At 38.6% G+C, this 16,222-nt stretch overlaps 2 protein-coding genes across 2 annotated transcripts; both read left to right on the plus strand.

The window, feature by feature from the left end:
* Positions 1-391: 391 nt before the first annotated feature.
* Positions 392-2,565, plus strand: LOC136243065 (peroxisomal acyl-coenzyme A oxidase 1-like). Its single transcript, XM_066034582.1, has one exon. The coding sequence runs from the start codon at positions 537-539 to the stop codon at positions 2,508-2,510; it is 1,974 nt and encodes a 657-aa protein (XP_065890654.1). The 5' UTR covers positions 392-536; the 3' UTR covers positions 2,511-2,565.
* An 8,744-nt stretch (positions 2,566-11,309) lies between these two features.
* On the plus strand, positions 11,310-15,711 carry LOC136243077 (uncharacterized). Its single transcript, XM_066034594.1, has 2 exons — positions 11,310-11,430; positions 11,481-15,711. Exons 1-2 carry the CDS (start codon positions 11,427-11,429, stop codon positions 15,485-15,487), a joined length of 4,011 nt encoding a protein of 1,336 aa, XP_065890666.1. The 5' UTR covers positions 11,310-11,426; the 3' UTR covers positions 15,488-15,711.
* Positions 15,712-16,222: the final 511 nt, after the last annotated feature.

Raw genomic sequence — 16,222 nt, forward strand, 5'->3', positions numbered from 1 at the left:
GTGGTTGAATGCTTGGTTGAATGGTAGCGTGTGTAGGTCTGCTTCTAGCTCTCAACCTATTATTATGGTTAATAATGTAAATCGTATCCTATGAATTTGGACGTACCTTGAATCTCGCCTTGAATAGTTCTTGACCTTAGCTGCTGGGATCTCCTGAAAAGCCTCCGCACTGAGCTCATGTAGCTACGGCAGCCGTTTAGCCAAACCAGCGTAGAACTCTGAAAAGCGAGTTGCACTGAGCTGAACAGTTTCAACTGGTCGATGTCAAACTAGCACGTTGCAGAATAAGCGAGGAGAACAAGAAGTTTGATATAATTGATGCCCGCCGCAGATAATTAAATGATGTAATCTTATATCACGTGATAAGAACAATATACGAAAATACACGTACATATACGGAAATATGATTTGAATATATTCCATATTCCATATTTCAGTTCTGATGTTCGACGATATTCCTGCCAGTGACGGACCCCTCGGCCGGTCACGAGACTACACAAACCAGTTGAGGTTGATCCTTTCATCGGATCCTATAGATGGTGATGGAACTGCAACAAGAACGCCAAAGAAGTAGGCTTGATGTTGAACAACTGACAAATATACTAGATGGAGGGGCTTCTGAAACGAAATTGAGGAGAGAAGCAGAAGCACTAGTGTACACAGATCCCAAGTTTAATCACGATGACTTGCACTACTTGTCAACGGAGGAATCGTTTATGCAAAGTGCAGAACGCATTGTTCATTACGTGCAAAAAGTTGAGAAGTTGAAATTGGATCCATTGCGAAGGAGATATGTTGGGAGAGCTCTTAACCAAGGAGGTCAACTACACGAAGGGGTGTTTATTCCAGACTTAGAGGGGCAAGCAAGCGAAGAGCAGAAGAAGAAATGGCTTGATCCAGCCAAGAAGTTTCAAATAATGGGAGCATATGCTCAAACTGAGATGGGACATGGAACGTACATCAGAGGTTTGGAAACTACAGCAACATATGATGGTAATTCTCAAGAATTTATTCTAAACAGTCCGACGCTGACCTCGCTGAAGTGGTGGCCAGGCAATTTAGGGCACATAGCAACACATACCATTGTAATTGCAAGACTCATCATCAAAGGCAAAGATTATGGTATCCATCAGTTTCTTGTTCAACTGAGAAACCTAAACGATCACAAACATATGCCGGGTGTTACCACAGGTGACATTGGTCCACTCTTTGGCCAAAATCAGGTAAATAATGGCTATTTGCAGCTGGACAATGTACGCATTCCTCGTGAGAATATGTTGATGGGCCATGCAAGGGTAGATCCTGATGGAACTTACTTCAAACCAGCTAATGCAAGACTATCATATGGTTCAATGATCTACTTGCGGTCTGGCATTGTTTCCTGGGTTGCAGGTGATTTATCACGTGCCGTTACAATTGCTACAAGGTACTCAGTTGTTAGAAGACAGACACCTACAAAACCAAATGGTCCAGAGATGCAGATTTTAGACTACGTCACCCAGCAACACAAGCTCCTCCCACAAATTGCCAATGCCTATGCTCTAACAATGGCTGGAAGCTTTATTCACCAGTTGTACTTGTCATCAATAAGTGAGATGAACAAAGGAGTTCTCACATCACTTCCAGTACTGCATTCAACTAGTGCAGGTTTGAAGGCTTTCTCAAGTGAAGTGGCTTGTCATGGTATAGAGCTTTGTAGGCTTGCATGTGGAGGAATGGGCTATTCCTTGGCCAGTGGTATCCCGTTTGTGTATGTGAAAGCTCTTCCTTCCCAAACATATGAGGGAGATAACACAGTATTATATCTGCAGACTGCTAGATTCTTACGCAAGTTGTATATACAACAGTTGCCGCAGTCTCAGCTGTCACAAGATGTGAAGTACCTTGCATCAGACTATGCTCCACAGAAGACCTGGACCCCTCGTAAGCTTGATCACATATTAGATGTAGAGACACAGACAGAGGCGTATCGTCACCGTGCTATGCATTTGGTGTCTCGAGCTAACCACATGACTGAAGTTGCATTGGCCAAAGGAAACAACAAAGAGATTGCATGGAATTTGGCATCAGTAGAGTGGGTCAGAGCTGCCAGAGCACATTGCCATCTATCTGTGCTACAGATGTTTGTAACTGCCATAAACACAATCAAGGTTACTCCCAACAATCAGAAGATCTTGACAGCACTTTGTAACTTATTTGCACTTCATGGTATAGCTAAAAATGGAGGAGAATTTCAAGCAGATGGTTACATGAGCTCTAATCAGGTTGATATGGTACAAGAGCAAGTATACAAATTACTGGGGGTAGTCAGACCAGAAGCAGTACCACTTGTGGATGCATTTGACCATAAGGATGAACTGCTTTGCTCAGTGGCAGGTCGATATGATGGAGATGTGTATAATCACTTGTATCAGTGGGCATTGAAGAGTCCTCGGAACAAGTCAGAAGTCCATCCTGCCTATCATCAGCATTTGAAGAAGCTCATCAAACCACCAAGTGCAAAACTGTAGGGGTGTGTATTTGATTTTTACTTTTTAAAGATTTAACAAATGCGAGTATATTTAACATATGGAAAAGCATAATATTATTGATTATATAGTGATAAGGAAGCTGTCAGTTGGGGGAAGAGCTATATATATGTGTGTGTATATATATATATATATATATAACTGAGTTAGATCAGGGTACAGCAGTCATCTGAACTGCATGAACACCTGTGTCTGAAAGGATAATGAGCGAGTTGGGGATCTAACATGACTTGCATGGGAAACCAGTAGCTAAAACATATCATCTAACAAAAAGGGACACATAACTATAGGAATGGTAATAAGGTCATGCAGTTTATAATAATTATTGTGACTTGATATATATATACTATACAAGTGTGTGTGTGTGTGTGTGTGTGTGTGTGTGTGTGTGTGTGTGTGTGTGTGTGTGTGTGTGTGTGTGTGTGTGTGTGTGTGTGTGTGTGTGTGTGTGTGTGTGTGTGTGTGTGTATAACTCCTTTAGAGATCAACTGTGACAAATGCAAGGTGCTTGTTTAGTCAGTATTACTCAATGCACTCTCCTCAGAACATTAAGCTTCATTGAATGTGCAAACCAATCTACGCCTGATTATATTATGGTCTGGCATTTAAGTTTCATATCCTTGAATAGAACCGTGCACAATTGCTTGAATGCCAGCGTGCTACATAATATCAAATGCATTGATTTGTGATATAGTTTGCAGGGGTTTTCATGCTTGTGCTGTAAATGCAGCACATTATACTAATGTCCTCACTACTGCAGAACAAATTAATATCTCAATTCATATAATTATTGTGCAAGGAATAAGTCTATTATATAAGTGTATGCATGCTTCTGGTGCATTAGTCAACAGTAAGACAATGCATAGCTATAGAGTAGCTAATTTGACAAGAACACATATATAGTTCAGCAAGAATATATACCCTTTATAAATTTGAGAAAACTTTAATTCAATGCACCTTAAATCAAGGTGTGCATGCATGCTTATATATTCTGTCTCATTCAAGAGGTGGTCAAATTTATGTCCATTTGGTCCCACTTGTGGTACTTAGAGATAATAAGTCACTCTCTAGGGTTCCTATGGATACAAATACATGAAAATAGTAAGAAGAAAATATCCTGACCGCCTGGCAGACTCCTGTAAGTGTTCGAGCATTAATTGGATGGCTGCAGGTTCGAGGCTGCCCAGGTCCAGTCATGGATTTTTTCTTCTTTCTCCTACTTTTCAAACACACTTAGTGCAGTTAATATAAACATCTTAGGTCTTTATAAGGCCTTCTGGTATGCAGGCTCTGCCTTTACCAGGTACTTTAATCATAATAAGTGCTTAAATTTGAAATTGAAAAATAATCTGATAATCCAATAGAACACTTAACTACTCTAATAGAACATCTGAAATGATTTCTTTGGTGTCTAATCAGGATTAAGGCCCCTATTCGGTGATTATTAGTTTCTCATCCAGCCTTTCTAATTATTATGATGCGGGCGGGAGGGTATTACCATTATGCCATTATTTTATAATATTAACACACTGATGTACAGACCTTGTCCAAATTGTCTTTCTTTCTTACTACAAACAATTCCTTCACCAGCTGATTCTACTTTTCGTGATCGCCAACTGTTTTTCAACAGTCAACTGAAAGCCTGCTTTGATGAAGTCGATAAAGCACGATTGCAACTGGCACTGCAGTAATTTGCTAAGGAAAACAACAGTTCTCCTGGTGATATATAGCGCATTGTAGCGTTCATCAGCAAAAATTATAACAGTTTGGTATCACGTGTTCTTCTGAGCATGCGCAGAGTAAATAATGGCTTACCATGCGGTACTGCGGTTTTCCAAGTTCTTGCAATGCAAAGCGTCATGCGCTAATATTGTGTCAGTATGCGCAGTTCTTTAACTACACCTGTAATGTTCTGAGACTGCCGATTTGTATGCGTAGGCATGCTTGAAGTCCTGTGAGGCAGAAGTCGTCACTGAAAATCCATTGTTGACCAATCGCGCACGTACATGCTTGTATAGCACATGACGCTTTGCATTGTAAGAACTTGGAAAACCGCAGTAGCTTAAGAAGGATGCGGGCGGTGGATGAGAAACTAATAATCACCAAATAGGGGCCTAATGGACTGGAATACTGAACTTAATTTTACTTTTTCTAATTCAAGTAAAATGCATAGTGTATTCTTTAAACAATTGCAAGCCTCTTTCAAACTCGACAATGCCAGGCTAGCATGATGGCATTACAAGACATTATAGGCCTACTATCATTTGTGACTGGGTCAGTGAAAACTGGCTGCATGTCTTCTTCATCCAACGAAACCATATCGAGGCGTTAATTTTCCATATCAACACTTTCTTTAAGCAGCATAATAGACGCCACAAAATTATTTAAGGCGCTTAGACTACGCTACTGTACGGGGGTACCGGTACTCCACTGCTCCACGATACGTAGGTCACAACATCACGCCCATTCTTTATTCTGCATATTATCGATTTATTGATCGAGACCACGATGACCACGACCCCTTTACGTTAGCTGTATTTGTGACCACACACCTTCAAGTTGGCCCGGTAGGTCGAGATTCTCTAGTCTAATACTATGAATCGATCGAAACAACAATGACCACACCCCTTTTGGGGCAAGCACACATCTTCGCAGGTTGACCCGAGATACTCTAATACAGCAGTCACCCTAATAGAACAGTCACCCTAATAGAACAGTCATATGTTTATAGCTAGCTGTATGCCTTATCAAAAAACTAAACAAACTAGTATATTAAAAAGTATAAATTTAAAAATGAAGTAGGAATCCAAGCGATAAAAAGTAGTGAAACAAGAGATAAACAATGGTAGCTGTTACAGTATAGCTCAGTGGGAAATCCCTACTTTGGCGTGGTATAACAATTATTATTATTGTAGCTATAATGTACAAACCTCAATCACAAGTATAATGTACATGATTAGTTAACAAACTAAACGTTAATTAATTATTTTGTGTTCAATGCCAAAGTAGGGATTTCCCACTGAGCTATACTGTAATAGCTACCATTGTTCATCTCTTGTTTCACTACTTTTATCGCTTGGATTCCTACTTCATTTTTAAATTTATATATATTGTAAGTAGTAAATATTATGAACTCTTGATAGTTTGTTCAAACCATAACTATCTTTAACAGAACCATGCATGATTGCTTGAATCAATGCTAATTGAATGCACTAATATCAAAGTAAACAAATGCAAATGTATTGGTGCAAGAAATAAGTGAGTCCATGTAGGTGTATGCACGCTAATGATGCACACATACAGTAGCTCAGTAAATTGACAAGAACACATAATATCTTTTTTAATTGTGCATGGAGGATTGCACATCTTATACATTTGGGTAATTTTTTTTATTTCACCTTTATCAAGGAGTGAGTGCCTATTCCAAATGCTATCCTTCACCCTATTAATGGTAGGTGTATATGCATGCGTGGTCACAATGTGCACTCGTGCTGCTGGTGGCCTTTGGTCTAACTTTGTAAGTGTATGTTCTATAACAGCAATAGCATTACGCGACCAGATATTCCAGAAGAGAATCTGATAAAGACATAAAATGTGTAGTATACTGGTTCAAGGGAGTAGTGCAATGTGTGACTTGTTACAAGTAGTTAAACAGCAAACGAGGCCTAACAGCACACACATGCAGAATTCTAGTTGCCACTTTTATGGCTTGCTTAGCAATTTGGTGTGTCTGTGGGCATGTGTGTGTGCCGTGTGTGTGTGTGTATGCATGCATGTGCGTGCATGCGTGCGTGTGTTTGTGTGTGTACCATGCACATTCATGTGTGCATGTGTGTGTGTTGTGTGTGTGCGTGTGTGTGCATGTGTGTGTGATTGTACACTTAGTTACTAATTGTTTATCATTATCATTTATGAATAATACTGATGGATAGCTAGTAGCCTAGAATATGGACCGTTAGGTGATACAGCAACTCAGCTGTAACAATAATTGTATAGGATATTTTAAAGCCTCATAACTCACTAACATAAGTCACTAAATCATGCATGTATAGCTAACCAAGGGTTCATGCATAATAAAGAGCTCTTTATTATGTACTCTTGATATAACTGATGACTAAAATTGTTGATTGATGCTTTGTATGTTGTCGTTCTGGGAAATGATGTCGCAAGTTGAGTGCATGGCAAAGATCTAGCTAGAATGGGAAGAGTGATAATTACACATCAATGTATATAGTATACTACATGAAGCAAGATCTATTTATAATTGTAAAACTCACGAATTTGAGTATAAAAACTGTGTGTAGCTATAGATTTATCATTTTAATCATTGAAAATATCATGTAGTATTGATCGAAGGATATACTATCAGATTCATTTAATGAAGAAGTATATTGTATTATTCAGGTAAAAAGTTAAATTTATAAGCATCAATAGTAGCAGATGGTTTGATGAACTTATCTTCCTCTTGAGCATGTACAATACAAAATGGGATAGGAAGCTCTACTAGGTGGTGAATAATCTGGTAAAACATCAAATGACAAAGTCTTGTATGGTGATATGGTGACACAGTATATGCATGGATGTGAAGAGTTAAACTTTAAAATTGTATAGCTATCTAATAAGATTTGGTGGACAAGGGAATCTTTTATTTTATTATAGTGTCACAATTGTTATCTCACTTATCTGTGAAACTGTAGTTGTAGTCACCTGGTTACAGAGGGTATATAAGAATATTCTAATAGAACAGTCATTTGTAATACCAGTAGTTTCAATTCAAGTCTTGAGTTTAACATTGGTACTGACCATTTGTAATAAAAAGTTTATAAAATACCATGCAGGAGCCCATAAGCGGCGCTTATGGGCTCCTGAAAATACTACTCAATTGTTTACATTAAGTGTACAATGCTATAATGCAGCAACAAACACTGTTGATAAATATAAAGCACGGTCTAGTGGTGGGTCTAGAAATTTTCAGAGGGGGTTTCAGGTTCAGGAGGTTTTCAATAATCCCAGACTGAGACATCCAGCTGGGGTGAATGTTAATTAGCTAGCTCAATCTTTGACAGCTCAGTGGCCTATAGCTATAGGAATGAGAACCAGCAAAAATCACTCCATAACATTGTTTCACAGTTAAATCTTACCAATCCAGGCCTTCACAGAAAGTTTTGAAACACAGTGTGTATAATTCCTGGTGATTTTATTGTCCACATGAATCGTAAATAAATTTTGGGCGTGCACAATATTTTCAGAGGGGGTTTCAGCTGAAACCATTGCAACCCCCCTGTATCCTCCACTGAGGTCCCTCTATCTTTCTTGGGTGTGTACCTTATTGATCTGCTCCTGGCAAGGAAGGTCATCATAACTGATGTGATCAGTTGGAAGTGCACATGTAGGGCTGTACATACATGCAAGTAGCATGCTGTTTCATCTTTTACTAATAGTTTTATATACTGAACTATATGCAGGAAGCATTTCAACCTGAATACACACTTACCACATTACCATACACTGGTTCTTGTTTAATGAAAAGAGGTGGCTAAAGCAGTATAGTCCTTGTACGTGTGTATAACACAACTTTAGCACCGTGACAATGCCTGTAGTTATATATACTTGTGCTCAGGGGCTAAAAAGGGAGACCAAAAGGCTAGTTGTACTACTTTAGGTCTATTTGTGTATGGTGATTCAGCTAGTAAGTTGTAAAACTCTGAGATAACTGCACCAAAAAAGTACATAAGTTATTTACTAAATTTCTTTACTGGACATCACAATAACTTGTAGCTAGCTACCATTTAATAATAGGTGCTTAAAATCCAATAACATAAGTGAGTTGTTTTTCGTCTCCTATTAGCCAATCTTTTTTACAATTTTCAGTATGCTAAAGACATCTTCCAGATTAAAGTTTGAGAAAGCCTATTTTATCAAAAGTTTCCTCGGTGAGCATGCCTTTAAAACAGTTACACTAACACAGAATTCATTTGGTATCAATCATATCATGATATGTAGGAACTCCACCCCCTCCCCAAGCTAGCTAGTTGTAAATGTAGCTTTTTAGCCATAGTAGTTCACAGTAACCAGCTGTATAATATATATATGTATGTGAGTGGTTCAAGTAAACTCCAGGTATTATTGCCATATTTTAAATCATGTTTTGAAATATAATTAGTCTATATGGTGAATGTCATTATCAACATAATGAATTATTTTGTGCATGGTGAAGTCATATTGTCATAATGACGACATCAATGCAAACTTTACGTTGCATTTTCAGACAGATTTGTTTAAAAGAAATAATATTTGGATTTTACCACTAGCTCACACATACGAATATATAGACACATAACACCAACTCTCTTACTAGACATGTTAATTGCCACTGAAATGTATCAATTGGAAATGAACTTTTTCTTTCTCCATGCATGGCTACCGGATCTCAATAATTAATTAATTATATGTAATGTATACAGGACTCGACAAACAGTGTAAACGTACATGAAGGTGTAGTGTGTGTGCAAATATTATTAACAGTTAACTAGATCTTTAAAGTTTTGTAATGTTGTACAATTAATTATAGTATCTGGTAATTTATTCCACAGTTTAATTGCATCAGGGTAGAAGGAATGTTTAAATGAATTAACTCTGGTAAATGCTTGCTTAAATCTATTTGAATGTCCCTCGGGTGGGTAAATTATTCTTGATAAGTGAGTTCCCTGTATCAATTTCAACAAGATTATTAACAATTTTGTAGATCATTATCAGTCTCAGGTTTTCCCTTCTAACTTGAAGTGTTGTCCAGTGCATCCTATTTAACATGTTAGTGACACTAGAGTACATTGAGTAATCATTACATACAAATCTTGTTGCTTTCCTTTGTACTCTTTCTAGTTTATTAATATTAGTCATAGTATAGGGTGACCAAACTACACAAGCATACTCTAATATGGGTCGCACTAAAGTAAGATAACATCTTTCCCTTACATTTGTTGGACATTGTCTTAAATTTCACTGCAGAAATGCTCGGACATTATTTGCTTTGTTGCATACAAAATTAACGTGGAAGTTCCAAGAAAGTGTTTCGTCAATATGAACTCCCAAATACTTTGCTTGTGAAACTTGCTGAATCTTATTATTGTTTATGAGATATTGTGTAGCAAAGGGTGAAGATTTGTTTGTTACTCTTAAGTATTCACAGTTTACAGGATTAAAATTCATCATCCAGCATTCAGCCCATTGCTGTAGCATGTTGATATCCTCTTGTAGGATTTTACTGTCTTCTGGAGAATGAATCTCTCTGTACAGAAGAGCATCATCTGCGTACAGCTTTAAAGTGGACTTAATTTTATCAGGCATGTCATTCACATAACAAATAAATAATAAAGGACTCAATACTGAACCTTGGGGAACTCCTAAAATAACCTGAGCTGTGCTGCTTAGCTGACCATTTACTGTAACCTGCTGAGATCTGTTCATAAGGAAGGACTCGATCCATCACAGTAATTGGCCATTAATACCATATGAACTTAGTTTGTGAACCAATCTAGTGTGTGGTACAGTGTCAAATGCCTTAGCAAGATACAAGAGTATTACATCAACCTGAGTCCCCTTATTTAGGGCTTCTGCCAAGTCATTAACAGTCGCAACGACCTGTGCTGTCTAAACCCATGTTGTTCATTACATAATATCTTGTGTTTGTTAAGGTGATCATAGATAGATGATGATATATGTTCTAGAGTTTTACATAGTACACAGGTAAGCGATATAGGTCTGTAGTTAGATACTAAGGATCTACCTCCTTTCTTATATACAGGTACTACTTTGGCTTTTTTCCATTCATTTGGAACTCTTCCCTGATTGATTGATGCTTGATATAGTAGAGTCAGTAATGAAGCTAGTTCAGCAGCTGTTTCTTTTAGAAATCGAGTAGGTATATTATCTGGTCCACATGCTTTACAAGGATGAGAAGTGTAAATACTCCCTCAGTAGATACTTCAATAGGGTCAATACGACTTGAATAGTCAGTAACTGGTAAATGGGGGAGAGGACTGTTATCTTCCTGTGTGAACACTGAGCCAAAGTAGTCATTAAATGATTCTGCTTTACTGAGGTCATCATCAATAGCTCTTCCATCCACTTGTAACGCAGGAATACTAGTTTGGTCATTACGCTGGCTTTTAATATAAGACCAGAATTGTGTACTACAGGTTTTTTGACCAGGATTGATCATTTTCAATACATAATTAACCAGAAGACTCACTGCAGAGGCCAATCTTCTCTCTGAGCGCTAGGTAGCCAAGTGCATGCAGCATATATATCGGAGGCACTGCTGCTGACAAAATGGGAACTGAAAGGCCGGATAACCCAGTTACCATTGGATTCAGCATAGATAGTATATACTACGTACGTAGCATATAATATCTATGGATTCAGATATTAACCATGTTTGTTACGTTTCGATTGTGAGATTAATGTACGGACACCAACTTTTGCGGTGCAATACCAGCGGCCACCGCAAATGATGCAATCTGTTTCTTGGAAATAATACATTTCCCGAAATCTAGCAGATATGACGTCATTGTTCTTCAGACATTACGAGTATTAAAATTAAAGTCTTAGCTTGACGGGTCTGATAGAGTCCACATACATTAGAGTCTCGATTAGAGTATAGTCCGTGCATGGTTAGCAGAGTGAACTGAACTTTTAAACTACTGAAATAAATAATCCAAATCCACAATCGAAAGAGTTAACAATGTAGTCGGTTTCCTGCTCGATTTCCTGCTCGATTTCCTGCTCGATTTCCCAGCACGTGCTGCGGTACACACCAAGCTCGAGTACAGGGTATCACTCGGGGTATCAAGGTGACAAGGTCGATATACAAGGTTCTATTCGTGGTTTTAGCATATTATGAGTGAGTTAAAATTTAGTAAATGTTTTTTGGTCTCATTTTAAAATCTACAGTGAAGATGCTTCGCGTGTGGCTACTTGCTGTACTTTTTCTCACCGTGCTACTTGCCGGTGGTATCGCCACCTCAATGAATTGGATTACAGTGGATTATAATAAAGGCGTAGACGATGAGTCATGCATCAACAGTGGTACAAGCAGTCATCCTTGTAAAACACTCTACCAAGCTCTGAAGGGCATAACAGATAATACAGGTGTTCATATTCTCGAGGGAATTTACCCTCACAACACTACTGATACAACACTGGCATTCAGTAATATCTCTATAACTGGTAACGGTGCTGATGTTACTATTATACAGTGTGATTATGGCAGTGGTTTTGGCTTCCTTAATGCTACCAATGTATCCATTAGTGGATTGGCTGTGTTGGGCTGTGGACAGTTGAGAAACAGTACCACTCAGAACATCTCTTCTCACTCATCATTGTTGTTCCGTGTTGCACTCTACTATTTGAATGTTGTGGATGTCAGTATTGATGATGTCATAGTTAATAACAGTACTGGAATGGGAGTTGCCATGTATGATGTCAATGGAAGTGTGAGTGTGACTAATTCCACATTTAGTAACAACAAGGTCCCAGAAGATGAGGTATTACAGTACCCTGGTGGAGGAGGTTTCTCTGTGGAGTTCACTTATTGTAAACCGGGAGAAGTAGACCCATGTGACATTAGCAGTAATATCGGTGCTACATACTTATTTGAAAGCTGCAAATTTGCATCAAACAATGCTACCACATCAAGCAACATTAAGTATGTAAACTTGGCGGAGGGGTTCGGTAATCAACAATTTGGCCGTGGCGGAGGGCTATCAGTATTTTTCAAAGGGAGAGCTATTAGTAATAAGGTGATAGTAATTGGATCACATTTTATCAGCAACTATGCTAAGTGGGGTGGAGGATATCACTCTGACTTTCTGGACAGTTCAAGTAGCAACAACCTCACCATTCGTGATAGCAACTTCACTGACAACCACTGTTATTTTGACAAAAGTACCTATACTATTGGAACTGGTGGAGGAGGTGCACGCATTTCAATGTTTTACTACAGTGAGTCTTACGGCTATAACCAAGTGATATTTTCACACTGTGCGTTTACCAAAAATTCAGCTTATTATGGTGGAGGAATGTCTTTTAGCACTACAAAGGAACAAAATGTCTCTAAGCCCTCCAATACTCTCCAATTTGTAGAGTGTAGCTGGTATGGTAACACTGCTCGTACTGGCAGTGGTATCGACCTCACCGCCCATACTTTACCCAATGGTGTAATCAGTTCCGTGCATTTCAGTGATTGTGTATTTCAGATGAATTCCAACAACTATGTAAACCGGTCAACTTTACTACTTGGAATTGGTAGCCTTTATGCTGACTCAATAGCCATTGACATGGCGGGAAACTGTTTATTTGAAGGTAATCTAGGCAGTGCTATAGCTGGTACTGCTTCAAAGATGTCCATTCTGTCAGGAAGTTATATCTCCTTCAATAACAACACAGGGCATCATGGAGGAGCGATCGCTTTACTAGGAAATGCTTACTTGTTTATTTATAATTCCACTAGACTGAACTTTACAGGAAATACAGTCTTGACTAAAGGTGGAGCCATCTATAATCTGTCTCCAAGTGAAAGAGACTTCATTAGCACAAAGAAATGTTTTCTTTATTACTATGATCCAATGATTGCACCACCTGACTGGAATACATCATTTGTCTTTAAATCTAACCAAGCAGTAAATGGAAAGTCCATTTTCTGTACTACTCTCTTTCCCTGCATATGGGATGGACTCCCTGGTAAAGACAGTACTAAGAATGAATCAGATGTTAATGATGTATTCAAATGGAATGGTACCTTCAGGTATGACGATGCTAACATAACTGGACAGATTTCTACTGAACCATTGAACATAGAAGAACGCACTGTGAAGGACTCTGACAATTTTGTCCACATTCCCCCAGGCCAACGGTATGACTTGCGCATCAGTCCTGTAAATGATATAAATGAAAAGTCATCTACAGTCTTCTTTGTCCGCACCAGTAACACTACTACGTCAATGGTGGACAACACATTTACATATACTTCACACGGAACAGTACAGCTCTATGGAAAACCTGACAACATTGTTGATCTTGAATTACAAACTGTTGGTGTGCGACCACTGTCTGTTACATTTAATGTAATACTTGATGATTGCCCTCCTGGATTTTATCTTGACAATAATGGCAACAAATCTGTTTGCAGATGTTCTAGTTATGAAGAGGCTAAAAGTTATCGTGGCGTGGTTAAGTGTGATGACAATCAAGACGAGCTGGTAGCATATCTTCGGTCACAGTACTGGGCAGGATATCAAACTACCGATCATGAAATTTTAATCACTGGTGATTGCCCTGAGAACTATTGTAATACAAGCGACAATGGATTGATACGCCTTCCTTCAATTGCTTCTAAGGAACGTCTTGACAGTTTATTGTGTGGAGCCAAGCACAGGACAGGAAGGTTATGTGGAGAGTGTATGGATGGCTTTCACATTTATGTGAACTCGCCCACTTTTAACTGTGGCAAATGTGATGACCCGTTAAGCAAACATGGAGTGTTATTTTTGATGCTGCTGAAATATCTTCCATTGGCTCTATTCCTTTGTTTTATTTTGTTTTTTAATATCAGCTTGATCAGTGGCCCATTAAATGCTTTCATCTTATTCAGTCAGATCATATTTGCAATGGATATCTATGCAAGTGGTGCGATTGGCAAGTCTGGCTCTGGAGATTGGTTAGCAGAACGCTTAGTGCGGTTTTACAAGTTTTCATATGGTATTTGGAACTTGGATTTCTTTGAAACACTTGTTGATCCTTTCTGCTCCATAAAATATAAAAGTGCATTGCCAATTTTGATCTTTCAATATGCTTCAGCCTGTTTTCCTTTAGCATTGTTTGTATTGTTCTTTAACATATTACCATGGGTGTTTGACCGGTTTGCAATGTCACGTGTTACTTGTGTACAGCATTGTGCTCTGAAGATGCAAAGAATGTTTATAAGGTTTCGGTCACATTGGTCAGTGCAGAACTCAGTTATTCATGGTCTTACAACTTTACTGGTCTTGTCTTATGCTAAGATCACATCATTGACATGGTATCTACTGAGTTATGGTGTGCTGTATGGTCCTGGAGGTGAGGAGTCTGAAGTGGTGGTGACAGTTGCTTGGGTGGATGGAACTAAACCTTACCTCAGAGGAGTGCATGGCATATATGCTATTGTTGCTTTTGTGTTCTTGTTTTGTTTTGTGCTGTTTGCTCCTATTTTTCTGCTGCTGTATCCATACCTCCCCAGGTTGGTAAGCAGACTGAACTGGGAAGAAAAGTGGATTGTTAGGAAGCTGTCATTAATTCCATTGCATCGTGCCGTTCCATTCTTTGATGCCATCCAAGGTTGCTTCAAAGATGAATACCGATTTTTTGCAGCCTTTTACTTTGCTTACCGTGTCATTGCTTTTGCGATATACTCATTTACTACAACAGTTGCACTGCACTATCTCTGGCAGATTGGGTTCTACACTGCTATCCTACTAATACACTGCCTCTTCCAACCATACAAGGAGAGGTGGTACAATTGTGTGGACGCATTCATCCTCTCATTACTGATTGCCATCAATGCTGTCAGTTTTTACAGATATTATCAGTATACTGCAGCACTTTCAGATTCGACCAAGTCATTTTGGATTCAGTTGCTCATCATTTATCTTCCCTTGTGCTATTTTGTGATTTATGTTGCTAAGCAATGGTGGAAATGGTGTCATCCATGTACCAGGGCAATCTCTTCAAGATGGAGAAGAAGGTATGGTTTTCAGCAGATTAGCTATGATGAGGAGAATGTGGATTTTCCTGCTCGTCTTGTAGATACATCGTTTTGTGAGCCTACAGAAAATGTGGAATTGAAGGATTGTTCCAACTCCCTGCCTCCAAAGGCTGCTGCTAATGTTGCAAACACTGCACAAGCTTATGGAGCAACATATTAACTTCAATTCCTTGGTATAATTCTTAACTCTTCACTATATACACTTTTTACTGCTACTGATGCTAATCTTTTCTATAGTGCTGTGTATTCACATGTCTTTACATTGATCTTTGTAGCATTCTCTCAGCTGATATTTCATTGTACATAATCCTCATGATACAACTGTATGTAATTTAGTTGATGTAAGCGACTTGTTTTTTGTATAATAAAGTTTTATGACATCCAGCATGATTGGCCAGGGTCTGGGGGCATGCTCCCTGAGAAAACTTTGATATAATAGCTAGTATCTTGAGACTGGAGGCTATTTTTAGCCAAATATTGTATTGACTACTTTTAGCTAATAGTGAAATGAAGGAGATGAACATCAACTCACTCATGTTACTGAACTTTAAGCACCTCAAAATCAAAGAATTTAATAGTAGCTATATAGGCTGCTGGATATTGAGATATGTACTTTTTAGACTGAGAATGGTATCTGGTAAGAAGATTTACAATGCTGTGGTCATATAGGCATAACAGTATACTTTTTTTGGTGCAGGTTGTATCATGCACCATTTGGATCTAACTAGCCTTTTCAGTAGTCCTTCTAAAAATAATTTTATAGCCGCTGAGCATATAGACAGTTGGTAGTAGAGCACTATAAACACAATTGCATGGAAGCCAAGACACAGAGGGAGTGCTGTAGCTAAAATCCACATGATGAGTGGAGTTGTTGGTCCCCTTATACCAATGGCAC

The sequence above is a fragment of the Dysidea avara genome, chromosome 13 (assembly GCF_963678975.1).
Source record: "Dysidea avara chromosome 13, odDysAvar1.4, whole genome shotgun sequence".
Lineage (NCBI taxonomy): Eukaryota > Metazoa > Porifera > Demospongiae > Dictyoceratida > Dysideidae > Dysidea > Dysidea avara.

Excerpts from the sequence above, each read along its gene's own strand:
- LOC136243065 (XM_066034582.1), top strand. The coding sequence starts at position 537 with ATGGTGATGGAACTGCAACAAGAACGCCAAAGAAGTAGGCTTGATGTT.